General features: G+C 53.6%; 1 protein-coding gene across 10 annotated transcripts; it reads left to right on the top strand.

Annotated features, from left to right (window-relative positions):
* Positions 1-398: 398 nt before the first annotated feature.
* On the top strand, positions 399-26,870 carry LHX6 (LIM homeobox 6). 10 transcript variants are annotated; one of them, XR_013405600.1, is made up of 11 exons: positions 399-699; positions 1,865-1,936; positions 2,314-2,496; positions 3,173-3,294; positions 12,341-12,561; positions 15,310-15,410; positions 15,623-15,718; positions 15,911-16,085; positions 19,899-20,002; positions 20,637-22,254; positions 24,659-26,870. XR_013405600.1 is itself a non-coding variant. In XM_001089041.5 (10 exons), exons 1-10 carry the CDS (start codon positions 616-618, stop codon positions 24,677-24,679), a joined length of 1,179 nt encoding a protein of 392 aa, XP_001089041.2. In that variant the 5' UTR covers positions 399-615; the 3' UTR covers positions 24,680-26,870. The 10 variants fall into 10 exon arrangements, 9 of the variants coding, with proteins under 9 accessions (XP_001089041.2, XP_001088818.2, XP_077824206.1 ...); XM_001089041.5 differs by lacking the exon at positions 20,637-22,254; XM_028834887.2 differs by lacking the exons at positions 399-699; positions 20,637-22,254 and adding an exon at positions 932-1,546.
* Positions 26,871-27,423: the final 553 nt, after the last annotated feature.

Below are 27,423 nucleotides of genomic sequence, written 5' to 3' on the forward strand. Positions count from 1 at the left end.
GTACCTGTGAGTGGGGCAGTGTCTGAGAAAGATGGGTGCCCCTTGAGGGAGGGGCGGTAGTGAGAGCTGGGTGGATGTGTGCCCGCCGGTGCCTTTGTGTACCGGCGTGTCTCCGAGTCTCTCTGTCGGCAGCTCTGAGTTTCTGTGTATCTCTGTGTCTGTGTGTGCGTCTCTCTCTCTGGGTCTCTGCCTCGTCGTGTGTGTCTTGCTCTCCCTTAGCGGGGAGGGGATTGGTCACGCATGACTCATCTTGAACCGAGCGGGGCTCCAGCGGCAGGGCGGCCGCCGTTGCAGCTGGAGGGGGAGGAGGACGAGGAGGAGGGAGAGGAGGAGGAGGACTACCAGGAGAGGGAGGAGGAGAAGAAGGAGGGGGCGGGGGCCTCTCCAAGTTTGTCGGGACCTTCTTGCGAGGCAGCGGCGGCAGCAGCCAGGGAGGCCGGGGCTGCGCGCGGGCCGGAGGCGGGGGCTGGGGCCGGGGCCGGGCCCGGGGCGGCTGGGCCGGCGCCTCCGCTCTCCTCCTGTTCCTGCAGCAGCCTCTGCTCCCACTGCGGCTGTGGCCCCCCTTGGCGCAGCTCTCCGCGCTGCGCGCCCGCTGAGCCCGAGGTTCTCCGGCCCATGTACTGGAAGCATGAGAACGCCGCCCCGGCGCTGCCCGAGGGCTGCCGGCTGCCGGCCGAGGGCGGCCCCGCCACCGACCAGGTGAGCCGGCGAACGACTGGGTGAGCGGCCCGGGTCGGGGTCGGGTAGGGTAAGGGACCCAGCCGGGCCGAGCCGGGTGGCGGGCGGCTGCAGGAAGGAGGGGTACGAGGCTGAGCCTGTGAGTGTGTGCTTGTGAGTGTGCGAGCGCGCGCGAGCGAGGAGGGGGGGTCGCGGAAAGCGGGAACACATTATGCAAATGTTGGAGGAATTTCTCAAAAAGCGATTTAGTAAAGACACAGGCGAATCAAGAGGAGGCGAGGCCGGTATTGTCCGTCTGAATAGGCGCTGATAGAGCCGATGCGCCGGGGGTTGTGCGGGCGCAGCGCTGAGAATCCCGACGCGGGGCCGGTCCTGGGCGCGCGGAGGGGCTGTAGGGTGCTTTTCCCTCCCCTTGAGCGCCTCTCTTTTCTCTTTTTGGTCCCGTTTCGCCCCCGATCTCGCTCCCCTTTTGCTCCGGGTTTCCCTCTGACTGGCCCTCGAAAGGCGCCTGAATCCTTGTCAATACAGCCGCTTCAATTTCGCGGCGCGTGTCAGGCGGGCGGGCGGGCTGGTGCTCACCGCGCTCGGGGTTTTATTTTCTCCAACCACCCTCCGCCCCTCACCCATCTCTTTTTTATTTTCTTTCTTTCTCTCTTTTCTCCTTTTTGCATTTTGTGCCGAGGGGAGAAGGGAGCGAGGAAGGGGGAGGGGTGGGTGGTGAGAGAAAAAATTCGATTTTTAATTACTACCATTAAAAAATCAAATTTGCAATTCTTTGGGCGGCCTGATGGATCTCACTGATTGACAGTTGGAATTGACACTCTGGCTACCTCTTATCTTGGGCATTCACGACAATTTCTAATTGCAGGTAGTTTGTGTGTGTGTGCGCGTGTTTTTTTTCCCCCCTCAGAGGCTTGGATTGCAAGGGAACTAAGCGATTACTTCAAGAGCCACGGGTTAAGTGCAGGGAGAGGGGGAGAGAGAGGGAAAAAATCCAATCCAAATTCAAATTGCTTCATTAGAGAGACACCGCTTTTGTGGGGAAGGGCTTTAAATGCCCACTACAAAGTTAGGACTCATTGTTCGGCGCCGGTTTATATAACAGGCGCGGGGAGGCGCTGGGCTCAGGCTGCGCGGAGCCAGTTCAGCAGCCGCCGCCGCCTGCGTTCCCTCCCCCCTCCCCCAGGTGATGGCCCAGCCAGGGTCCGGCTGCAAAGCGACCACCCGCTGTCTTGAAGGGACCGCGCCGCCCGCCATGGTGAGTCCGTTTGGCCCTGCCTGCGGTGCCCAGTCCTCCAGCGGCCCGGCCCTGGGGACCTGGCCAGGCTTTCCGGCCACGAACCGCTGCTCACGCTCTGGGGGACTCCCGGCGGGCGTCGCTCCTGTCTGAGCCTCGGTTTTCCGGCCGGGAATGTTGGCTTTAACTGTTGCTAGCACCCAGAATGCGCGTGTTAAAAGTTGGCGCCGTCCCTTCCTCTCCAATAGGCCCTTCCATCCCTGTCCTTCAGTCTACGGCGCATCGTCCCGGGGAGATTTCGTTGTCAATTGGTGTTCGGGGGCCCCAGATTTGTCTTCGAGGCAGCCCCAACTCTGGGTGCCCGGGTCAGCGCTCCTCTCTCCTCTCCCCCGCCGCAGGCGCAGTCTGACGCCGAGGCCCTGGCAGGAGCTCTGGACAAGGACGAGGGTCGGGCCTCCCCATGTACGCCCAGCACGCCATCTGTCTGTTCACCGCCCTCTGCCGCCTCCTCCGTGCCGTCTGCCGGCAAGAACATCTGCTCCAGCTGCGGCCTCGAGATCCTGGACCGGTATCTGCTCAAGGTGAGACAGGGGTAGGTGTTGAGTGCGTATTGTCGGGGCGTGGGACGCAGCACGGGAGACTGCAGGAAAGCACCGCAGGCGCCAGGTCCTCTTACTTACAAATCCTGGCTCCACGCCTGCCCAACTGTGAGGCTCTGGGCAAGACTTAGGGTCTTTTTTTTTTTTTTTTTTTTTTTTTGAGACGGAGTCTCGCTCTGTCGCCCAGGCTGGAGTGCAGTGGCCGGATCTCAGCTCACTGCAAGCTCCGCCTTTTGGGTTCACGCCATTCTCCTGCCTCAGCCTCCCGAGTAGCTGGGACTACAGGCGCCTGCCACCTCGCCCGGCTAGTTTTTTGTATTTTTTAGTAGAGACGGGGTTTCACCAGGTTAGACAGGATGGTCTCGATCTCCTGACCTTGTGATCCGCCCATCTCGGCCTCCCAAAGTGCTAGGATTACAGGCTTGAGCCACCGCGCCCGGCCGACTTAGGGTCTTGTCTGCACCCCCGGGTTCCGTCTGAAAAATAGGAAGAGCTTATTTCCATTTCCCTTAGTCTCAGTATTACGCAAGAAAAACAGGGGAATCGCATGCACCTTCTGAGCTTCAGCATCTCTGACTGCAAATGGGACCTGGGAGGCTGGGGCCCAGCGTGAACGAGGCCCGCGCTGAGCCGACCCCCGTCCCCGCCCCCTCCCCAGGTCAACAACCTCATCTGGCACGTGCGGTGCCTCGAGTGCTCCGTGTGTCGCACGTCGCTGAGGCAGCAGAACAGCTGCTACATCAAGAACAAGGAGATCTTCTGCAAGATGGACTACTTCAGGTAGGCTGCGGCCGCCGGGCCAGCAGTGTCGCAGAGGGCTGGCCCCGGGCGCATTCGGAGGCCACTTTTGCGGCATGTGGTCTCTCGCTCCAGAGCCCCGGCGTCCGGAGTGCACTTCCGTCGCGCAGCGCTGGCCCAGCCTGCCGGCGCGAACCCAGAGCTCCAGGCAGCGCGCTGGTGCCTGCACAGGTTCCCGCCCCCGATCTGCCTTGGGTCCTCGCGGTCCATTGGGTTTCGGTATCGTCTCTGGCTCTGTCTCGGGTCCTGCCTAAGTCTCAGGCTCCAGTTCCGACCTCGAGCGCCTCGGTGGAGCTCTGACGTCCCCAGCTCTGGTCGGGACCCACTCGGATCCTAGCCGTCATCCGGCTGCATTTCCAGTGCGCTCGGTCTTCGAGTTCCAACCCTACTTGGACATCAGTCATGCTGGGGTCTCTTCCAGGCTGGACGCTGAGCTGGGCTCCGGACTCTTGCCCTGGCTCTGACCCTGGCTCCGCTCTGGGTTCGGGTCTGGTCCAGCCCCAAGCACCAGCCCCGCAACAGTCTCAGATCCGATCCCATACCCAAGCGCCTCGTCCTGAATCCCAACCTCTGTCTCCAGTTCCATCTCAACTCATTCCCTGGCGTCACTGGAGTGTCACTGGAGAATCTGGGGTCATGTGCGGGCCCCCGGCGCCTGTTCTAGTCCCAGCTTCGCTGTTGTTTTGGCCCAACTTTGGCCTCTCCAGGGTCTAGGCCTTGCCTTTGCGCCGCAGGGATGGGAAGTGGGAGAACCGGGCACCCAGAGACCTGAGTGGGATTATCCCGGGCTGTGCTCCGCGTACTGCAGACCGCGTCCCAGCAGCCGACAGCAGCCTGGCGCATCCTTCTGTTCTGCTGTGTCTGGATCACTTGCCTGGGCCTCACTTCTAGCCATGAAGCCAAGACCTGACCTGATTATGGGGTCGAGGTCACTGCAGGGTCATGGTCTTGTCTGCTGATCCCAGTGGGAGGCATCAACCGGCCAGAGGCTTGTACCACCAGGCCTATGGGATCGGAGGAGAATGGTGGGGAACTGGTTCCTGAGAGGGATGCTTGTTTCCAAGTGCTTTCTCAAAAAGTGAAGAAAGCTGCTTCCCTATAACTACCCTTCAACCCACAGACATCCTTCCTATCCTTGCATAGGAAGACGTCATGGCTTCAGTCTTCCTGGCCAGACCCCTGCCCTAGAAAGAGCCTCTGGGAATCAGGGAATATGGTGGAAGATGATCTCCTCCTGTGCACTGGCACTGAGCCTCCAGGGATCTGGAAAGAGAAGATCTTGAGTCTAGGGGGAGGTTGGCAGCATTTGGGGCAAGGGTACTCTGAAGAAGCCATAGGAAGCATGGTTAAAGAGACAGACTCTTCCTTTATGGGATGGATGTGAAAGAGTGTGCAGCTGGGGTGGGGTGGGGATGGCTCAACCAGGTGGCCTAGGACTCGGTGTGCAAGGAGTGCCTGTGTGTCTGTATTGTCTGGGATCTGTGCAGTAGTGCTGGGGAAAGCATCACTGGGCAGGGTTGGGGGTGTGTGGATAGCATGTGTGTTCGTTTATGGACAAACATTCATCTCTTAGCTCCTGTGTGGGTGTCAAGAGTAGGTGTCTGTATGTGAATGTTGAGACTGTGTGTGTGCGTGTATGTGTGCGTGTGCATGCACGCAAAGTAGTGAGGACAGGATTACATCTGGACTAGGATCTGGAGGTGAGAGGGTGAGGTGAGGGGATTCTGAAATCCCATCATTCCACTCCACCGTCTCCTCTGAGGGGGTATTCCTGCGTAAGGGCCTCCACCCAGACACTGAGGGATGAAGAGGGTGTTATGAATGTATTTGTGAATCTGGATGGCTGTGTGTGTGTGTCTCTGTGTGTGTTTGTGTGTGTGTAGTCAGAAGGGGGTTAATGGTGTGTAACCAGAGTGTGATGTCTCCTCTCACTGTCCCATCTGACTACTGGTTTGGTCAGGACAGGAAATGGAGGTTACAGTCACTGTCTAGCCACCTCCCTGCTCTAGGCCTGACTCCAGTTAGTATAAAACATCCAGATGGGCTGGACACTGTGGCTCACGCCTGTAATCCCAGCACTTTGGGAGGCCAAGGCGGGTAGATCACAAGGTCAGGAGATCGAGATCTTCCTGGCCAACATGGTGAAACCTATCTGTACTAATAATACAAAATTAGCCGGGTGTGGTGGTATGTGCCTGTAATCCCAGCTACTCAGGAGGCTGAGGCAGGAGAATTGCTTGAACCCAGGAGGCGGCCATTGTGGTGAACCAAGATCACATCACTGCACTCCAACCTGGGTGACAGAGCGAGACTCTGTCTCAAAAAACAAACAAACATACATACAAAAAAACATGCTAGATGATGCTTGGGGGCTTCCTGGATTCCTCAGCTACTAAATTCAGGGTGCCAGCTTGGGAACCCCAGCAGAATGGTGTCTGGGCCTCTCCCATAGACTAAGGCACCACCAGGACACCTCTCCTGGCTCTCCTAACAATAGATTTGGCAGTCTTATTTGCTACTTGCCCAAATTTCTTTTCTGCTTCTTCAGCCTTAGCTCATGCCCATGCTGGACTGAGCCTCCTTGGATACTGTGCTTTACTAGACCTTGAAACTAGTCAAAACACGAATCCTGACTCCACTGTTGAGAGCCTCCCCTTATTCTGGAGTCCTCTTCCTACTGCAGTGGGGTAGAGTAGGGTGTGCAGCCACTGTGGGAAGAGGCAGGAGACTGGGCCCAGTCTGGCCAGTTGTGACCTTGGCAAGATGCTAAATCTCTCCTCCCTTAGTTTGCCCTTTCCAAGGCTGTCTCCCAGAGCTGCCAAAGAGGCCATTCTTGGGGGAAGTCTCCATAAAGACTCCCTAAATGGCGGTTGGTATGAATGCCTCGATTATCACCATTGTCATCTTTGGCAGGGTGGATGCTGGGCACAAGCCCACGATGGCATTTCCCCACGCAGCTTGAGGAGCAGAGCCTGCCTGGAGGGATGGGACTGGGCCATTTCTGGGCTGCAGGTTCTGAGCACTAATCTTTTTCCAATGACAAGAGCCCTGAAAGCAAAACTAAACCAGATTTCTGGTTAAGAAAATGGAGGCAGTAAAAGCTCACATTCCCTGGATTGAGAGTAGAATTGTGGCTTTTCTGATCATTTCTCTCCCTGCAGGCATAACCCATCCCTGGCAGCCCCACCTGTAACAAAAATAATAAAACCCACAAAAAGGGAAAGAAAAAGCCGGTCGAGTGCCAGGCAAGGACTATTATCTGCACTGCAATGCCGTCCAAGCTCTGGGTGGCTGCTATGAGGAAGCTCTTCCTGGAGAGAGTGTGAATGGTGGTGTGGGAGGCAGAATTTTCCTCTAGGGAGCTGGGGCCCAGGGAGGGGTCACATGCTGAGATTCTCTAGGCTTCTGTTTCCTGAAGCCCAGGATCAAGAGTCTGGTAGGAGGTGGACTGGAGCACTCTGCCCAAAGTACGGAGATCCCATGGTCCTCTAACCTCTGGTATTTTCCCCAGGGAAGAGGGTCACCTAGGTTCTATCCCCCACCTTGTCCCTCCTTGACATTATCTTATAGACCCTCCTTCAGTCTCCATTGGCAGAGCTAGCACTGGTGGTTCAGGGAATTAAAGGTTAGGAAGGAACTCCAAGTTCATCAGGGAGAGGGTCTGCAAAGTATAGAGGAGACAAGGAGGTCCAGAGCTGCTCCTGGCTCATTTGCATTGTTGGGAGAGGTTGGTTCTCATTGGCTCCGTGTCCTTGGCCAGGCCACTGGACTCTGTCTCAGTTTCTCCAATTCACACTCTAAACAGGATCCTTACCAGCCCTTGTGGGTTCAACCAGATCCCTACTTCCCCTTACTCCCTGAGATTCCCAGCAGGAAAAAAAAATTACCACCAGAAAAATGTGATAGGACTCTTAATTTCTTCACCTTTTTGTTAAGACAATTTTTCTTTCTGTTTTCTTCCAAAAATGGAAGAAAATTCTGGAAGAAAAATAGTGCTCCTTTCTGGGACATTCACATTTCCCCTGCTACCAAAAACCACAGCCCCAGCTTCCCATACCTGCAGCTGCTGCCTTACAATAGAGCATGGCCCGATCTACAGTGCCCTCCTGGCTCCCTCAGCCTGCTGAAACATCATGCCCATTGTATAAGGGAGACTAATGTCCTGAGAAAGTGCCATTGCTTGCAGTCACACAGGACACCAGTCATCAGAATGTATGGAGTTCTTGTCTAAGCCAGGAACTGGGCTAACCCTTTACCTGCTTTATCTCATTTAATTCTCAGGTCCACCTTGTATGTATGATACTCTCATAATCCCACATTATGGTGGCATTGGGGTGGGATTGAGGAACTGAGACCCTGAGAGATGAGGTCACACGGCTAAGTGGTAGAGACTACATAAGCCCTACAGCGGCCTGGCTCCAACCATCCCTGCCCCTAAACACCCCCATACTCTTCTATAGGTGAGATATATCAGCCACCCATCTATGCATCATGGGGCCCCTCTCTGCTGATCCTAAGATTCCCCGCCCAGTTTGGTTGGCACACCCACTGTGTTTTCTGATGTGTGGTTCCCTGGGTGATCTTGCAACACTGGGGCAGGAGTGACTTCAGAGGCCTGTGAGTGGAGCACCTTTGTCAATATCAGGTCACTGTGGTCCCTGGCCCTCCTGCCTTCTGACAATGGGAGTGGGGAGTAAAGGGTTAACTGCATCCCCTCGTGTTTATGGGGGTGGAGGTTCACTGAGTGCCCTGGAGGCTAAAGTTCCTCTTCCTAGCTAGGCCCAAACGACTTCAGGCAAGCCCCCAGCCTTCTCTGGCCCTCCGCCTTGAGCCCAAGCTCTGTCGCGGGCTCCAGCGGGAGAACCCCACCCCCTCCCGCAGAGCGAGGGTCCCAGGGGAAGCTCGGAGCGGGAAGCGGCCCCCCACCGCGGCAGAGAGCGGCCCATCGGCGGCCAGCTGTTGGGGGACAGATGTTGGGGGAACTGAGAGGGGAGCTGGGGGAGGAGCCTCAGGGCCGGGACCTCCGAGAAGCGGTCGTTTTAACCTCTTAATTGCTGGTTCTGTTTTTTTTTTTTTCTTTCCCCCCTGGCGTCTTCCCCTACGGGTTTACCTGGAAGGGAAGGAGCAGAGAGAATACCTAGAGCTCCACCTCCAACCCACCTTGTTGGCCTCACAGGATCTAAGGCCTTCAAGAACGTCTTGAACCTAAAATAAGTGAACCCCCGTTTGAGTTTCAGCCTCTTGGCTCAATAGCTTGGTAACTAACATTGGCGTTTCCACTCTGAGGTTTGGTTTTCTTGTGCAGAAAAGGGGTAGCTTAACAGTGGAATAAGGGGTCGAGGTGAAACTCAGATGGGCTCTTTCGTTGAGGCTCATTCATCCAACAAATAATTACCAAGCGCTTACTAGATATCCAGCATAGTAGGCTGGGAAAGTGAGTCTGACTTGGTTAAGGGCGCAGAGCTCCCTTCGTACAACCACTAGTACCCAGATATCTCTGCTCTCCTTTCAGGGGGTAGAGGGCACTGCGGTGCGCGACGCCCACCTTACTCCTTTTAACAGTTGCCAGGATGAGCAGTATCTGTCGAACACCTCTCCATCCCCAAAGCGCCGTGGGTCCTTTGCATCTAGGCCCTTCATATGCCGGGATCCAGGGACGCGCAAGGCCCGGACCTCACAGCAAAGCTGGGGTGGCAGTAGACACACCCCCTAATCCCTTTGGCGCTCTGGTGGCAGTTCCTGCACATCTCTTTCTTGAAGTTTCGTTGTCTCCGCCGCCGATTTCGCTGTTTCTGGAATCCGGTGGCTCCGGCCTCGCAGCCCGCCTGGGAAGGAATGTCGTTTTGTCAGAGCCTGGATCGATAAGCTTTCTCGCGCCCTTCATGCTGGTGACTCCTGTCCTGGGTCGGGGACAAGCTGCAGGGCAGTCTGCAATGCAACCAAACCTACATAATCCGCCCTAACCCCACCTCAAGGTTCCAGCGCGAGGACAATTTCTTAAACTGGGCTGAGCCACGAGGAGCACAGGAGGATCCTAGCGCTGGGACAGCTTCCAGCATTTCGGGTGACACGCGGAGCATAAGAAAGTTGCTGAGAGGTCACTAGCGGCGCCTATCTCGGACCAAGGGTATGAGGACGCTGTGACCTACCTGTGTAGGCGCAGAACGGACTCGGGCGTCGGGGACTCGCGGGGCAGGAAGATCGCGGTGCGCAGAGAGTCTTTGACTCGTCCCTGGCCAAGGAGAAAGAATCCCACGAGCCAAGCGCACAGAAGGCTCAGCCGCTGTTGCCCAGCTTCTGATGGCCATGACCTTCCCTGCTCCGGCTCTTTCCACTCCCTGAGGACGCACTCACCGCCTTCTCCAGGCGAGTGGGCCCTTGGCCCCGCGCGCTGGAGATTCCAGAATCAGCGGCCCGGAGTGAGGACGCGGCACTGCTAGACCAGCCCCGCTTCCTGTTCATGCATGCGGGATTCCGGCTTTCCTCGTCGCCATGCCAGTTGCTCCGCAGGTTCTAGGTACTTCTTGCACTTTGGAGGAGGCCTCAACCCCAGCTCCATACTCTGTGGAGTTTCCGCAAACCACTCGCCAGCTCTGAACCTTCGATTCCTCGTATGAAAACCTGATGCCAGAGTCCCCACTTCACCGGGTTGCAACGAAACCGAGAGGGTGCAATGAAGGCGTTGCGCCCCAGGACCCCGGCCCGTAGTAAGGGCTCTGAGCGCGGCTGGCCTCCCCCTCCTCCTGCAGCACACATAATCAGAAGCCAGCCTCCCCTCAGAGGCCAGAAAGTGCTCCCAATCCGGATACCACCAGCCCGGTGGCGGAACCCGGGGTCGGCCCTTCGGGGGGAGTAGGCTGGGTTGGGCAAAGCGGTTTCCTCTCCCCTTTACGGCGGGACGGGGAACAGAGACCGTGGGCTGGGCTGGGCACTCCGCTGGGGAAGCCGCGCTTCCGAGGTCCGGAACCGCCTCCGCTTAGGGGAGCGGTGGACTAGACTAAGGTGTTCAGCGCCTCCTGAGGGGACCGCGCCGCCCTCGGAAGGGTCCTCTCGCGCTCCTTGTCGGAGACAGTAGGTAGGGTTGAGGTTGAGTCTGCGAGCGGAGACTGGCAGAAGCCTCTGGGCTCCTGCACTCAGTCCAAGCCAACGCTGTTTTTTTCAACCGACAGTTGCTTGAATTTGTCAAGGCAGGCAGGCTGTAACCAGAGCGTTTTTGCCGGACTGTTTCCTCCGTGCACACACAGACGATTCCGAATGCTCCCCCGGGTGGAGGGGTACTGGCCCTGGGGACGCAGAGGCAAATCTTCTTGGTTCCCCACCCGCAACCCCAGGCCCCCAAATCTAGGAAGGTAGAAGGGGTAGAAGGGAAGAGCCAGAAACGAAACATTTACAAACCAGTGTGGTCAGCGCTGAGAGAGCGGTGCAGGAGGCCGTGGGACTCTGGGGGAGGGTAGGTCAGTGCAAAGGCCTGGGGGTTGGAAAGTGCTTCAGAGGAGGCCATAAAGACCTGGGAGTGACCTTCCATTGTGGCTGACTGGGACACATGCCTGGATGGTGGGGCGGCATATCTTGAAGGTTAGGGAGGAGATGGGCCTGAAGAGGATGTGGTCGCTGGGGTTTTGCAAACCCCAAGGGTTTTGGACCAGATCCTGAGTATAGAGTGGAGCCACCATAGGATTGTAAGCAAGGCAGAGACAGGATTTCATGTGCATGCTGGAAACTTTGCTGTGACTGCTCTGTGGAGGATGGCAGGGGCGAGACGGGGAAACAGGGAGACCCGGAGGAGGTTGACAGTGAGGACTGCATGATGGGAGCCTGGCCTAGGAGGGCAACAGTGGAGATGGTGAGAAGGAGATGGATCCCAGAGATACTTGGGAAACAGAACCAACAGCATTGATGATTGGCTGGAGGAGGGGCTGAGGAGAGAGAGGAGTGCATGATTATGATTTTCAAGCTTCAGGGGCTGGGCGAGTGGTGGCACCATTCTCTGAAACAGAGGGTGTACCGGAGGAAACAGGCTGCCAGGGTTGGGACAGAGTCATAGGTGGGTCATCCACTTTAAAGAACACACTTTCCTTGGTGCCCGGGGTCAGGCCCTGGGCTGACTTCTGGGATGGAGTAAACCAGACTCTGCTGCCTCCTGGAGGGGCTTCCAGTCTGGTGTTGGAGGCAGCTGCACCCAGATTGCCAGACTACAAAACCAGAAGGGAGAAGGAGAAGAGGTAGAATCAAGGAAGGCTTAAGGGGCAAGAAGACATTCGATCCAGACTTTTTAATTTTTGTCTTTTTAACATTTAGTATTATTAATAGAATGTCACAGGCTCCAGAGGGACTTGCTGGGTACTTAGCCAACTACAAAGCACTAAACAAACAGTAGAGTCATTGCTGTTGTCATCTAGTTCAGTGCAGGACGAGGAAAACGATAACTCAGAGTTAAACAGTTTGCCCAGGGTCACAAAGCCAGTAAGTGCTTATCTGTCTGTTCGTCTAAGAAACTGCACTTCTGTGCTGCTGGGGCTATAGCTTATATTCATCTCTGGAGTCAGGATGGCTAGGGTTCCTATCATTGCAAGCGGTGTGACCTCCTGCAAGTTACTTTACCTCTCTGGTCCCCATTTTCCTCACCTGCAAAATGAGGATTAATTGGGATAATCAACGTAAAACAATTAGAATCTTGCTGGGCAAGTGGTAAGTGCTCAATAACTTGCCTATTATTACTATTATTGTGTTTTTTCTAACTTGTGATGTATTTTTAACAAACACATTAATATGCAAATATAAGTGACCATCATAGAAAATTTGGAAGATTCAGAAAAACACCAAGAAGAAAATAAAAATCACCCATCAGTTCACCTCCTAGGTGGGACTAGGTGTAGAGGGTTGGTGCGTCCAAGCTAAGGCTAATGCCTGAGCTGAAGACTTACAGGCGAGGAGCCTAGGGGCTGGCGGGCCATTGGGTGGTGGAAGGCAGGAGGAAGGTTGGCCTGTCTCAGTCTCGACACCCCGTGCCTGTCCTCTCGACCTGCAGCCGATTTGGGACCAAGTGCGCCCGGTGTGGCCGACAGATCTACGCCAGCGACTGGGTGAGGAGAGCTCGCGGCAACGCCTACCACCTGGCCTGCTTCGCCTGCTTCTCGTGCAAGCGCCAGCTGTCCACTGGTGAGGAGTTCGGCCTGGTGGAGGAGAAGGTGCTCTGCCGCATCCACTACGACACCATGATTGAGAATCTCAAGAGGGCCGCCGAGAACGGTACCCAACCTGCTCCGCCTGGCACCTCTGCCCCCAGCCCTTTCCCTCCCCACCCCACCCCAGCACCCCAGGAACCACCCACACTCCTCTATAGATTGGGCCTTCCCGGTATAGCCCCGCAGGCAGCGTAGGGGTGGGGCGGCGCACAGGTCTTGCACTTCCGGCTCGATCTTTTGCTTGAAAGTTAGAAGTCACTGCCCTCCTTTGCAACTATGTTTCCTTATCAGTAAAATGGCGTTAACGACAGAACACCTTCCCAAAGATAGACGAGCTGATGTGTTGTAAGGCCAGGAGGCACTCAGTGAACTCTAGAGATGGTTCTCGTAACCGGGCAGCCTACTCCACGTTTGGACAGCTCTCATTGGCCCGGGGGCTGATCGCCTCCAGTTGCCCAGGACCAGGCTTGGGCCAGTCCTGGAGAGATGACTTGGCTCCCATTCTCCCAATTCCTATACTAGCAGCTCCAAGCCAGAGGTTTGAGGAGGGGTTTTCATCCCCCACCAGGGTCTCTAACTACAAGGGGAAAGGACCAGGTTTCTGAGTCTGGAGACCAGGCTCTCACATACTGTGTTGACATACGAAGTTTCCTTTTCTCTCTGGGCCTCAGTCCCCACATCTGTGCAAGACAGATACTGGACTAGAATAATCCCTAAATCTCTTCTGGCTCTGCCACTGTGATTCCCCAGATTGCCCAGGAACAAGATTCAGGTCTTTCAGGGATCCTGGGGACCAAGACACAGACGGGATGGAGCTGGGGAAAGGCAGTAATTGGCTGTGGGCAGAGGCAGGGACTCTTTCTCTAATTCCCCTGTTAGGGTCTGTGAAAGTTGCTAACTTCTCTGTAACAGGGATTATTTTATTTAATCCTTACAACAGCCCTAGGAAGTAGGTGGCACATCCCCATTTTACAGAAGAAGAAACAGGATTTGCCAAAAGTTATATACTAGTAGATTTGCCTAGTTCCAAAGCCCAGCCTCTTAACTACCATACCATACCATATCATACCATACCATACCATACCATACCATACCATACCATACCATACCACCTTGGCCCTAAGCTTTAGGGTACCTTAATCCCATCTCATAAAGCCAAGGAGGCTTCAGGGATGTTGCTGCCTCTGTTTTAGTTTCCCATCTAAAAAAACCAACACACCAATCCTTGCCCTGCCTGCTTTCCTGGGGGACATTAATACCACAGAGTGTCTGCCCAATCCCCAGTTCCTCTGGGGAGGAGTATGAACCACACTGCCTCAACTTCTAGGTCCCAGCCTGGGGACTAGTCAGGGACTGCCAGAGTGTTCCTGGCCATGGCCATAACAGGGCCATCATTTTCTCCTGCCAGGATCAGGACTAAGTGGGTCTAAGGGGCCATCTAGTGAACTTGGGTTTCACTTGCTGCCTGCTTATCTGCAGTGGTGGGCAATGAAATTATCTGCAGTGGTCAGCAAGTCAGCAGCAGAGCTGGGATGGAAACCCAGGAGTCAGAGCTTTCCCACACTGTGGTCCAACAGTGACCACAGGCTCCTTCCACACATGGTCCAACCAGGAACACCTGTAGTCACAGCCTTGCCAATTACATCCTAGCTCTCACAGCCACACCTGTCCACAGACTTAACATGCTGAGGAACTTGAAGGTTGGGGCTTCTGATGTCTCTTACTGATCACCCCTCAGTATTGGCTACTGTTTCACTTTTTAAACATAACACACACACACACACACACACACACACACACACACACACACACACACAGACAGACATTCATTGTAGAAAAATTAGAAAAGATGGTAAGCAAAAAGAAGAAAATAATGATTGCTCCAAATGCTGCCTCCTTCATATTTTAATGTGTATCTTTTCAGATTTTTTCCATGTATGTTACAGTGTTTGCTTTTTTCCTTCAACATAATTTTTTCCTAATTAAAAAATTACAATAAATTGTGAACAATGGTTATTTCTGAGTGCTGAAATTACTGGTGATTTTTATTTTCTTCTTTGCGCTTATGGAAATTTTCTAAGACTTTGAGGATATTCAGAACAATGAAGTATTAAAAATAAAATGGGAATATAGTTAGTGTTTTAGTATGATTGTAAAAGTAATATGAGTGGAAAGATAATATCTAACATATACTCCGGTTAACAAAATTCACCCTTAGAGAAGTAAGGCAACATATGCTTTTTTAAAAAAAAAAACCTCAAAAGTTACAGGAATACTGAAAGTAAAAAGTTTCCATAATCACATTCCTGGAAAGTAAACCACTGTCAACACCTTGTTGTATATTCTTACAACCTTTTTTCCTTCCGCTCATTTGTACAAAATTAGGAGCATAGTTCCATTACTTGCTTGCATCCTATCTCTTCTAGCCTTTGGTTTCCCCCAGTTTCGCCAGGATGGAGCCCAGTTTGGGGCATTAGGGTCAGCTAGCTTTCAGCTTCTAGTCGAAAGAGCCAGAGCAGGGGCTTTCCTTCTCTCCGAGCCTCAGTTTCCTCCCATGTATAAAGAGGTAACGCCACCTCTTCTCAGGGCTGTAAGACGTGGTCCAGTCGTGTAAGAAGTGTCCAGTACTGAGCGGACGCTTAGAAACCCCTTCCCCAAAGACTGAGCTCAGGGACTAGGACCCTGGGATCCCCACTCCCAGCCAACTCCCGCTCCTCACCCTTCCAGGGACAAGCTCCCCCCACCCCCGTCCTTTCCAGGCTGCCACTAGAAGAGATGGGAACGCGTGGTCAGCCGCTTCTATCGCCCCCAGGGAACGGCCTCACGTTGGAGGGGGCAGTGCCCTCGGAACAGGACAGTCAACCCAAGCCGGCCAAGCGCGCGCGGACGTCCTTCACCGCGGAACAGCTGCAGGTACCGTGGCAAGCCGCGGGCGGCGGGGCGTGGGCGGGGCCGAAAGTGGGCGGGGCCGAAAAGGTCTCCTGGCTCCACCCCTCTGCCCGGACCCGGGTGGCGGGGAGGGGCCGCAGCTGCCTGGGGCGTGGCCTGCGGGCTGGCGCCGCTGATTGGGCCGGGGTCTCGGAGTCTCCGCGTGCGGGCGCCTCACCGCCCTCCCCGCCCCGCAGGTTATGCAGGCGCAGTTCGCGCAGGACAACAACCCCGACGCTCAGACGCTGCAGAAGCTGGCGGACATGACTGGCCTCAGCAGGAGAGTCATCCAGGTGGGACGGGGTGGGCGGGGCCTGGGGACCGCGGGCACGCCCCGGAGCTCGTAGCTGGGCTCGGCGCGGAGGGTCGTGCGTGCACGTGGCCATCCTTCTCCAGGAGGCGACGAGGCGGTCCCGCCTGGGGTACCCTGGCGGCGCGTCCGACTCTTTTCAGCGAGGCTGAGGCTGCCGAGGCTGTCGTTCCAGGTGTGGTTTCAAAACTGCCGGGCGCGTCATAAAAAGCACACGCCGCAACACCCAGTGCCGCCCTCGGGGGCGCCCCCTTCCCGCCTTCCCTCCGCCCTGTCCGACGACATCCACTACACCCCGTTCAGCAGCCCCGAGCGGGCGCGCATGGTCACTCTGCACGGCTACATTGAGAGTAAGTAACCGCAGCGCCCGGAGCCGCTGGGCCTGCGGGGAGAGGGGGCAGAGGAGCGCGCGTGGGCGGCTGAGGCCGAGGTGTGGGGTGGGGGGCCTTGGGGAGCCTCGTGGGTGAAGAAGCGGGACCCGAAGTCATTTGGATCTAGGAGTTGGGGGAAGAGGGGTAAAATCTTCGGCTGTGCCTTGGTGGAGCGGAGTCCTTCGTAGAGGCAAGCGATTTAGCCATTCAAAAAATACTTTCAAAGCACCCAGTCTGTGCAGCCTGCGTTCTGGTGGGCATGGAAAAATAACTAGGCGTGTCGTTTTAAGTGGGATGATTTCTGTAGGAAAGGTGCTGGATGCAAGTGACTGGAGATGCTGCGGGGTGGAAGGGAAGGGGCTGGGCTGCCCCTCAGCAAGCAGAGACTGAAAGGATGGATAGGATTTAGTGAGGTACCTGAAGTGGGGGGAACGGAATGCACGCAGGCCCTGGCCCAGAAAGCATCGTGGCATGGGTGTGTTTTGGGGTGCAGAAGGCCACTGTGGTGGGAGTGTCCAGGGTGTGAGGCCTTTGGCAAGTCACCTAACCTCCTTGAGCCCTGGTTTCCTCATGTGTAACCTGGGATGTCAATAATGCCTGCCTCACAGGGTTGTGAGACACCATACATGCATTCAGTAGCTATATCTTTAGTGCCTTCTGTGTTCTTTGCACTGGCATACGACAGTGAACACAGTAGACCAAAGCTGCTGTGCTCCTGGGGCTTACTCCAGCGTGGGAGATGGTGGAGATGATAAAATCATAGGGAGGGAGCAGGCATGTCCGTGGCAGGGAGCACTGTGGTGGAGATGCAGGGGCAAGCGGGTCATGGTGAAGTGACTTGTGAGTGGGAACCTGGAGGAGTGAGGGAGGAGCCCCGGGGATTTCTGGAGAATGAGTGTTCAGTGCATCTGCTGCTGAGCAGGTGCCTATCACAGATTTGTCTTTCCCTTTGAAGTTATTCCCATCAATTGTTTCCTCCATGCTGAGCATGACCAAAAAATAGAAATGACTACGATGCCCACACACACAAATCCTCCCTTCTCTGGCTCCATGTAACAGGGAAAAAGAAGGGAAATCAGAGAGAGAACTGCTGCTTACTGACCATATGCCATATACTCTACTGACTGCGTCTCTAAACATCAGAGGCCACCATCTCCTTGAATAGATGAGGAAACCAAGGGCCCACTGTAAGTTAGTGGGAGCCTGTATGCCTTAATGATCAAGTGTGGGCTTTGGTGTCAGATTGCCAGGCTTCACATCCCAGCCCTGCCATTTACTAGCTGTGTGACAGTGGGTGAGTTTCTTAGCTTTCTTGAATACTCATTCCCTCATCTGTAAAAATGAGGATAATAAGAGTATCTCAAAGCAGTGTTCTGAGCATCAAATGAGGTAACCAATTGAAAGTGTTCAACATTCAGCAAGTGCTGCATAAGTATTGGCTGCTCTTGTGATGGTAGGAGTGGTTTTGGTTGGCAGAACTAGGAGTGCAGAGCCCTGTCTCCGCACTAGGCTGCCAGTTGGAAACCATGTCTCTATATAGTTCCATTTCTGAACTATCTGCTCAGTAGGAGTGACATTTTCCCCCTTTCTTTTCTAAACAATGACTATATTCAGGCTGCACAGAGCCTGTTAAAGGTGCCAAGGATCAGGAGCTCTATAAGTACCAGGGTTCTGAGCTACCTGGTAATACTTGGTGTAAAGTCAATAAGAAATCTAGATGATCCCTTTGGACTTGGGGCCATGATTTCCAGAGTCCCCGCCAAGACTCTATCCGTACACTCTGTTGACCAAACTTAGATCTGTCTTTGATGCTTAGAGAAGAGGCTGAGGTGCCCTCTCCTCTTACCCTTGTGGTGGAACTCAGCTTGGGGAAGAAGAGGTTGGGGGTGTGTGCACCTGCACCTCTTGCTGCATGACTGACTGAGAGTCACCACAGCAGTTTGCTCTATGGTAAACTATAGTCATGGAGTTGTGAATTTTCTGAAGCCTTGAGCTGGGAAGCTAATGAAAGTGTTAGAACCAGACCCCAGAAAAATGAGTTTTTCTGTAGAGTTTGCTCTGCAGTTAACTAAAGTCACAGAATACTGAGTTTCCTGGAGGCTTCGAGCTTGGAATCTGATAAAAGCTTTGGAACCAGACGCAGAAAAATGCAGATGTACATACATTTTCCAAGTAATCTGAAGTTGTATATGGACTCCTTGAACACCCCAGGTGAAGAACTCCCAATTTCATGTAACTTCTTTATTCTACAAATGGGAGAACTGTGGCTCAGAAGGGAACAGTGACTTGTCCTGGTTTATATATCAGTTGTAAGTGTCTCTACAATGCCCTTTCCCTGTGACCAAAGAGAATGAAGCCTAAAGAAGAGACCAGCAATGGACTTCTCTGCTGTATTGATAAACAGGCTGAAGCATGAGAAATTTGGATCCGACCCAAAGGTGGACTTTCCCCAACAGTTTTAGATGTTGGAATATGGTATGGAAATTCATTCAGCAAATACTTAAGAGTACTTACTAAATGCCATGCCTCACTCTAGGTGCTGGAAATCCACAAAGATCTAGAATCTAGAAAACAGACAAAAAATCCTGCCCTCATGGAGCTTGCATTCTAGTTGGCAAAGACAGATAATATAAAATAAATAATAAAAATATGCAGTAAGCCAGGCTGGGCGTGGTGGCTCATGCCTGTAATCCCAGCACTTTGGGAGGCCGAGGCGGGCAGATCACTTGAGGTCAGGAGTTCGAGACCAGCCTGGCCAATATGGTGAAACCCCCTCTATACCAAAAAAACAAAAATTAGCTGAGTGTGATGGCGCATGCCTGTAGTCCCAGCTACTTGGGAGGCTAAGGTGGGAGAATCACTTGAACCCAGGAGGCAGAGGTTGTAGCGAGCAGTGATGATGCCGCTGCCCTCCAGCCTGGGTGACAGAGTGAGACTCTGTCTCAAAAAAAAAAAAAAATGCAGTTAAGTCAGATGATAAGTGCTAAGGAAATAAAATAAAGCCGGGAGGAAGACAGGGAGGGTAGGGGGTAGATGTTGGTGTTGGTTGCAGTTATAAAGAGAGCGGTGACATATGAGTACAGAGTCCTCTAAGAGGCATGGGTAAAGTCATGGTGATACCTAAGAGATACAAACTTACTGAGGGAGGGTGTGAATAGATGGGGCACAGCCTTGCTTGCAGGGCCTGAATAGGCAGGGTACAGCCTTGCTTGTGTGTGCATGAATATGAAAGCACATATTTATTTAGGAGTGTTTATCAGTGAGCTAGATGCTTATACCTCACTATCACATAGCTTTTCATAAACTATAAAGAGCATCACAACTGGCCGGGCGCGGTGGCTCACTCCTGTAATTTCAGCACTTTGGGAGGCCAAGGCGGGCGGATCATGAGAACAGGAGATCGAGACCATCCTGGCTAACATGGTGAAACCCCGTCTCTACTAAAAGTACAAAAAATTAGCCGGGCGTGTTGGTGGGCGCCTGTAGTCCCAGCTACTCGGGAGGCTGAGGCAGGAGAATGGCGTGAACCCGGGAGGCAGAGCTTGCAGTGAGCCAAGATCGTGCCACTGCACTCCAGCCTGAGTGACAAGGTGAGACTCTGTCTCAAAAAAAAAAAAAAAAAAAAAAAAAAAGGCATCACAACCAATCCTACTGAAATCTTGCCCAGGGTTACCCAGGAGGTAAGTGGCAGAGATGAAACTGGTTTCAGGGCTCCAGTTTGCAGAGCTCGGGGCAGGTGGGATCCTGTGTGTAGCCTGGGGGATGAGCTCCAAGGCATCCTCTCGTCCACAGGTCAGGTACAGTGCGGGCAGGTGCACTGCCGGCTGCCTTACACCGCACCCCCCGTCCACCTCAAAGCCGATATGGATGGGCCGCTCTCCAACCGGGGTGAGAAGGTAAATGGAGCCAGGTTGGGTCTGGTGGGTCAGAGCCACCCTGTCGGGGATGGGCTTCTGGCAGCATCCCCTGTTAACAATTTGGTACCATGCTGCCCTTCTCTGTCTCAGATTTGTGAATTTCCTTTACTCAAGCTTTGAGATTCCAGGGAGGGCTTATATCACTCATCACCCTCCTTCCCATCATCTCACTGGTTCCTCCTTTTCGTTCTTGTCTGTTGGGAGTGAATATCCTGAGCTGATGGGGCTCAGGGATAGCTGGCCAGCCAGTGACCTTGGTCAACTGGCAGGGCCTCCTCTGTGGAGCCAGGATTTCTGGTTGTCTCAGGCTTTAGGAAAAAGGGTGCTTAGCTGTCCCCATTCCAGGGCTTCAAGGTATTGTTTCTGAAGCACTGCAACCCTTTGTTTAAACTTGCCCATAGTACAGATGAAGGTGAATGGAGCTGCTCTGTGAAACCATGGAGAGAGGAGGAGCCTCACTTCCCTCCCAGCTCCAAGACACCTCACAGTTAGCCTTGAAAGCCAGTGCTCTCAGACAACCCTTTCATTTTAGAAATGGGAATATTGAGGCCCAGATAGCTCAAAGTCAGAGACTGGCTGAGAACCTTGCTTTTTTTTTGTTTTTTTTTGACAGAGTTTCACTCTTATCGCCTAGGCTGGAGTGCAATGGCACAATCTTGACTCACTGCAACCTGCGCCTCCTGGGTTCAAGCGATTCTCCTGCCTCAGCCTCCCGAAGTAGCTGGGATTACAGGCATCTGCCACCATGCCCAGCTATTTTTTTTTTTTTTTTGTATTTTTAGTAGAGATGGGGTTTCGCCATGTAGGCCAAGCTGGTCTTGAACTCCTGACCTCAGGTGATCCACCCACCTCAGCCTCCCAAAGTGCTGGGATTACAGGCATGAGCCACCGAGCCTGGCCGAACCTTGCATTTTTTAATTCACTTGTTTATTTGGAGACATTTCCTATGTCCTGTCTGTGCCCAGCATCCCTGAGTCTGTTGCCAGGAGTGGAAATGAGTAAAGTGTGGTCCCTGCCCTTGAGGAGGCCAGAGTCTGGAGGGGGAGGCAGATCCCAACAGTTACAATACAGTGTGACAGGGGAAGCCATGGGAGCTGGGGAGGGGGAGGGGGGCAAAGGAGAGAGGCAGGGAAGACTTCCCAGAGGAGGCAACCTCTAAGGCCAGGCCTGAAAGCTGAGGCATCAGGGAAGGCATGAGACACCAGAGCTCTCAGGGAACCCTGAGCCATTCAGCATTGTTGGCAGGCACATCTGGGAGGATGACAGGAGGAAAGCAAGAGCCTTGAGGCTGCCAGGTGGAAGAGTCTATATTTTATCCTGCGGCAGTGTGGGGTCCTGGAGGGCCTGTTGCAGAAACATCACTGTAGCAGTCTTCGGAGACTGCTGGGTTGGAGGACACCCAGTAGGAGGCAGGGAACCCTGTAGGTCAGTGGGTGTGGCAGTCCTGAGGGAGAGGGTCAGAGCATTAGGGCTGGAGTCAGGAGCCCTCCAGTTCAGCAGATCCCAGTCTTGGTGTGCTCAGAATCACCTGGGCAGAGATTCCTAAGCCTCGCTCTCAGAGAGTCTGATGGTGTGGTATATAGGGATTTGCGTGTGTAATACTCAGCCTGTGTGATTCTAATGGGCAGCCGGGGTGGGGACCGCTCCTTTAGGATGGTACTTCTGGCTCGGCCTCCTGATTGAGCTCAGTACACCTAGTATGTACTGAGCTCTCTGTGCCGGGCACCACAGGAGAATGTGTATGGTGTGGAGGTACAGACAGCCCTGGACAGATACATTTGTAAGTAAATGGTAGTGCCTAACGCAAAATCCCGCAGAATCTGTAATTAGTGAGCATGCTCCAGGAACATCATTGCCGCTGAGACTGTCACATTCACAGGAAGAGCTGCTGTTTGCTGAGCTCCTTCTGTTCAAGGCAGCTACTTGTCACATGGCATCTGGTTCACACCTCACAGCCACTTTGTGGACATAGAGATGGCCTTCTCATTGTAAAGAGATAAACAGATTCAGAGAGGTGACATGACTTGTGCAGGGATGCAGTGAGTTTGTCGGACTCTGAAGTCTGCGTGGTTCAGTAATTGCTTCCTTTTGTGCAGCGCTTTACTGTGTACACAGCCCTCTCTCCGAACTCATCCTTCATAGTCTCCCTGGGAGGATGATTGTGATGACCTCCATTTCATACTTGCAGAACCTGAGGCTCAGACAGAGCAGTGCTCATCCAGAATCACAATGTGAGCATGGGCCGAACTGGCCTGGATCCTACAGCCACCTGCCCCAGAGCTGTCCCTTCCTGTGGGAGGGGATTCATCCTATTAGACCTGGCTCTGGGACTGCAGAAGTGAGCTGACATGATCCCTGACCTCAGGGAGCTTGTGGCTTAGCACGGGATGTGGGCAGCTACATTGCAGGGGAATGGGCAGCTGGAGTAGGCGAGAAACATGACCTTAGAGGACCCAGAAGAGGGGGAGGTGAGCTCTAGGGGAAAGACAGGGGACAAGAAGAAGGGCATTCCACATCAAGAGAACAGCATGTGCAAAGGCCCAGAGCATGGAGGAGTTTGGGTCGGAGGGGACCCCGGGGGGTGTTCAGTATGGCTGAAGTCCAGGGAAGTGGGGAGAGCCGATGGGGGCCACAGAACAAAGGATCATCGAGAGAGGGTCTTGGACATTATATGGAGGGCAGGGAGTGGGCCCTGGAGGTGCAGAGGGCTGGGCTCAGTGCTTGGAGAGGAGCCTTTGCCTCCTGGTTGCTCGGCTAAGCTTGTGGTTCTGTTTCGTTTAGCCTGGGGGATAAGCCACGCTGGGGGCTGTCAGTTTTGGCTATAGACAGTTTCTGGCCCCTGGTTTTGGCTGCTGAGCCAGAGTTTTCCCTTGCTGGGCTGTGTCCCCAACTTTGCATCCAGAAAGTCTGCATGAAAGTGTCTCTCCCTCCTTTGTGACCTTCTGTCCTCTCACTGTCAGGCCTTTCTGCCAGCTCCTAGGGACTTTTCTTAACCACAACTCTTCAGATTCCTGGGGCTTGGTGGGTGGCAGAGTGTGGGATGTGTGTGGCCAGCACAGAATTGCCTGGGCTTTCTTCCAAGTCCCTCCAGGCCTGAGCCTGCCTAGCTGTGAGGAGACTCAGTGTCTCCCTGGGGCTGGCCCCTGAACCCACTCATCTAGACCACCACTGGCCTGGCCTGGAGAACAGTGCTCTGAGCACTCAGGGGAGCATCCCCTGCCTCCACTGCATCATCATTTGGTGCCTGTGAGGTTCCAGATCCATATTTCTTCCCAGTTATGTCCCCTGATCCCACAAATTCAACACTTGGAAAGTTCTCAGAAATCAGGGCCAAGCTGTCATTGATCAGTGGAGGAGACAGGCCCATGGAGGGGAAGGGTCCTACCAGGGTCACCACTCTTGAGAGAGCTTCTCTTAATAAGGGCTAACAGCCAGGCATCCTGGAGTCCAAAATGGAGCAGTGGCCAGGATGGGGAAGGAATGCCCACCCTGGCCACTCTGGATTTAGGCCAACTCGGAATCCCAGCTCTGCCACCTCCTTCCTGTGAGATCTGGGAATGCAATTAGTTTCTCTGAGCTGCAGTTTCTACATCTGCAAACTGGGGATAATAATAGTTCCTACTCCCTAGGGTTGCTGCAGAGAGTAAATGCATAATGTGTGTAAAGAGCCCAGCACGGAGCCTGGTACACAGAAAATGCTCCCTAGGTGTTGGTTATGATCATGATCACTGTTATGGAGATCATCATCATTGCTTTCCTCCATCACCTCCTTGTGATAACCAATTCTGGGCAAGTAACATTCCTGATCAGAAAGGGAACAGCCATGTGGTCATGCCCACCAGATGCCCCTCACACTTTACTGTGAAATGACACATCGCCATTAACCAGCCAGCCAGTGATCCTTGACCTGAACTTCAGGGAACTGGCTGTGTCAGCAGCAGTGAGATGTCAACCAAGTGCTAGAGGCAGGAGTGGAAGGGGGAGACGGACAGACAGTCCTGATCTCCCACGGTATATTGGGTGCCCAGCATGTCTGAGCCACGCAGTTCTAGGCTTTGTGCATGTGAAGATTAAGCGCATGTGAAGTGCTTAGCCCATGGCCCGGTGGGTAATAAGCAGTCAGCCACTACGGTCACGGTGACTTTGGAGAGGTAGAGGCAATGTGCTTTGGTAGGGAGAGCTTGCTGTGGGCCAGGCCTGGCCTCCAGTGCCAGGTCCTCTTCCTCGCCGTGTGCCCATGGGCTCACTTGCTTCCACCTCTTTGAGCCTGAGTGCCCTCCCTGTAAAATAGAATGTTGGAACTCCCTCACAGGGCTGTGGTGCAGCTTCCATGAAATCAGGCACGGAAGGTGCAGGGTGAAATGCCCAGAAGGCTTTTGCTGCTGCTGTTGTATCTCATTGAATCTCTCTGATTCTCAGAGAGAGATTTTGTCATCCTTGTTTTAAAGGTGAGGAAACAAGCTCAGAGAGGTGAAGTGAGTTGCCCAAGGTCCCACAGCAAGTCAGCTTACAGAGCCAGGATTTAAACTCAGATCTGGGCCCTGAGTCCACCCTTCTTCTCTGTGAGGTTCTCTGGGGGGCGGCAGGGTGGGGCAGGCCCCCAGCTCAGCCACCTCCCATGCCCTCCTCTTGCAGGTCATCCTTTTTCAGTACTAACGCTGCCGGCACTTCCGCATCTGCCCGTGGGCGCCCCACAGCTGCCCCTCAGCCGCTGAGATCCAGTGTCCAAGCTGCGGCCAGGAATCCACCCACCTCCGCATCCACCCCCGTCCACCATCCTGCCCACCACCAGGTCGGTTCCTGAGGCCTGGCCTTTCCCTCTCCTGCTGAGAACCAGAACCCACCAGGAGCACCACAGAGTCCTCCTTTTGGAAGGCAGAACTCCCTGAAATCTGGAATCAGGGTGGAAACAGCCTGCTTTTCCCATTTAAACAGGAGTCCTCTTCAACTTCAGCTGATTACAATAGCAAAAGGCGGAATTGAGTTGTGCGACGCCAACGGCCTTCTAATTTACAGGTTTCCCCCCCCACATTGGCCTTTATTTACTACTTCCTTGGAACCATCTCTGAATTCTGAATAGCTGACAACCCCCAATGTTATCCACTCTGTTGCTTTTGTCTGGAAAACTCTACAGTGTTTGTGGGATGTCCCCAAAGGAAAGCTATGTTCTAATTTTATCATTTCCATCTGTCTGGTTATGTCAAGTTAATTCAGAAAGAGAAGAGACAGTGACCAACCCTGAGAGGCCCAATAGGGCAGAGATGGAGGCCTGCCCAGACTAGGAGGCAGGGGGGATAGACAGGGAATGGGGAGAAGAAACACCCCCACTGGTTTGGAAATCAAGGAGAGGGCGGTGACATATTGGACCAGAAGAGGCACTAGCCATTTTAAGGAGAGGAAAGAGAAAACTCTGGGGTCAGGGAGAGACCCTACCCCTACCTAATTATCCAACGTATATGTAGGAAACATAGCAGAGATGGTATTCGATCTGTGCCATGACTCTTCTAAATGTTTGGACAGGTTAGAGTTGGGGACCCCTGTTGGCTACTTGTTGACCTCTCATAGTGGTGCTTGGGCCAGGTCTTCTCGATGGAAGGGGGATCCCTCATGGGGGAAAGGGAACAGAGCCCAGTGAAATGGTAGTCAGAATGTTAACCCTGGATCCATCTCTAAGTAGAGAGAGGGTGCCCATTGCCTAGGTGAGAGTGCCAAGCTCAGGATTCCAACTGGCACCTCTGAGCTTCCCCACCAATACTTCCTGGAGCCAGCCCCACCCACCCCTGAGAACAGAGGCCAGTCACAGCTGCATAACATCCATCCTGCTACAACTCTTCCACCCCAAACAAAAGGGCTCAGGCTACACATGACCATGATTTATGTTTTCAGGGGATGCCCATTTGTCCCAAGCTTATCCTGTAATTCTAGAACTACCTGGTGTCCTGATGCATTTTCCACTAGAGGTTACTAATCAGCATGTTTTAGCCCAAGTCTGCCTTCCTCCTGTGGTTAACCTGTTATGTTGCTTTTGGAAGGAGACTCTAGGACAGGGAAAGCAAGTTCATGGTACATACGCAGCCGTTGTCTCTGTTTTTACCCATGGCAGACGTTGCTAATCAATGGCAGCTCTATCTCACTAAGTCTGGATAAGGTTTCAGAGTTCAAATGCTTGAAGTTGGCACTTAAAATGAAAGCCTATATGTCATTTTTGCTCTGGGATCTACAGGCGGGCTAGGCACAGGTGCAGCCCAAGAAGGGAACCTGCTTCCTCTCCCTTCCAAAGGTGGTGACAGCTGACTGAGGGCAAAGAACAGGCACCACTCAGAACGTGGTGAGTACAGCTCAGCTCAGCACTCAGCCAGTGGTAACTTGTGCCCAGCGCTGTGCTAGGCGCTGACATTAACAGGAGCAACCAGGGCCAAATCCCTGGCCTTGGGGAGCTCAAATCTTTCCTTTGATTTTTGCTCCTGATCATCAAGGCCCCAGTGGCAACCGTGTGGTAAGTGGCCAGCCAAGCCCTGCCCAGGGTCACCCAACACCCACTCTGCCTTGAGCCTCTCCTCAGGGTCTATTCCTTGCGTGGATTATGTGGTCGTAGCATGTTACAGTTCAAACATGTCTCCACTACCCTGTTAAGAGCAGCCTGGGAACGTACAGGCCATCAAGACTATTTATTTAAATACAAAAAAAAAAAAAAAAGGGGAAAACACACACACAGAGAAAAAAATTGTAAGCACTTTTTTTGTAAAACCAATGTCTGTTTTGTTACATACCTTTCATGTCGTGCTTTGTAAATGTCTTATTTGTGTAATAAAGTTAATGCAAGTAGAAGTGCTGGCACTGAAATCCAGAACATGATGGGATTCCATGTCTTTCCTGCTCTCTGGTGAAGGGCTTAGGTCCCTGGCTCCCAGAATACGTGCGCTGCTGGACAGTGTAATCCTCCTTCCTGGGAAACTGGTACTATTTCCCAGTTAGTAAACAATGCATTGTAGAGGCCTGATGATGGATTTCTTCTCTAAGTACTCAGTCACACCTGCTTCTTATCTAAGCTTTGGAGGGAATCAGGCTGCTTGATGCCCTCCGTTCCAGTCTCTGAACACACACTCTCTACTGGACCCCGCGCTGGCTCTGCACTCTCAGAAAAGGCTCCCAGCCAGACCCTGCCCTGGAGGAGCTCTCGGTCTGGCAAATACTGTGAGAGCCAAGGGGGTGGGTATTAGAGCTGGATCGTAGCAGACGAGAAGGTCACAGAATAGGTAAGCAAGAGGGTGGGGCAGGGAGGGAGGTGCAGAGGAGCCTATTTGGAAGATGGGGAAGCATTTAATAGGGTGAAGTTAAAGGAATATGGAATGGGCAGCAGGGCCCCAGCTTCTGCACAAGACTGGGTCTTACAGTGGTTT

This window comes from Macaca mulatta, chromosome 15, assembly GCF_049350105.2.
Source record: "Macaca mulatta isolate MMU2019108-1 chromosome 15, T2T-MMU8v2.0, whole genome shotgun sequence".
Taxonomy (NCBI): Eukaryota; Metazoa; Chordata; class Mammalia; order Primates; family Cercopithecidae; genus Macaca; species Macaca mulatta.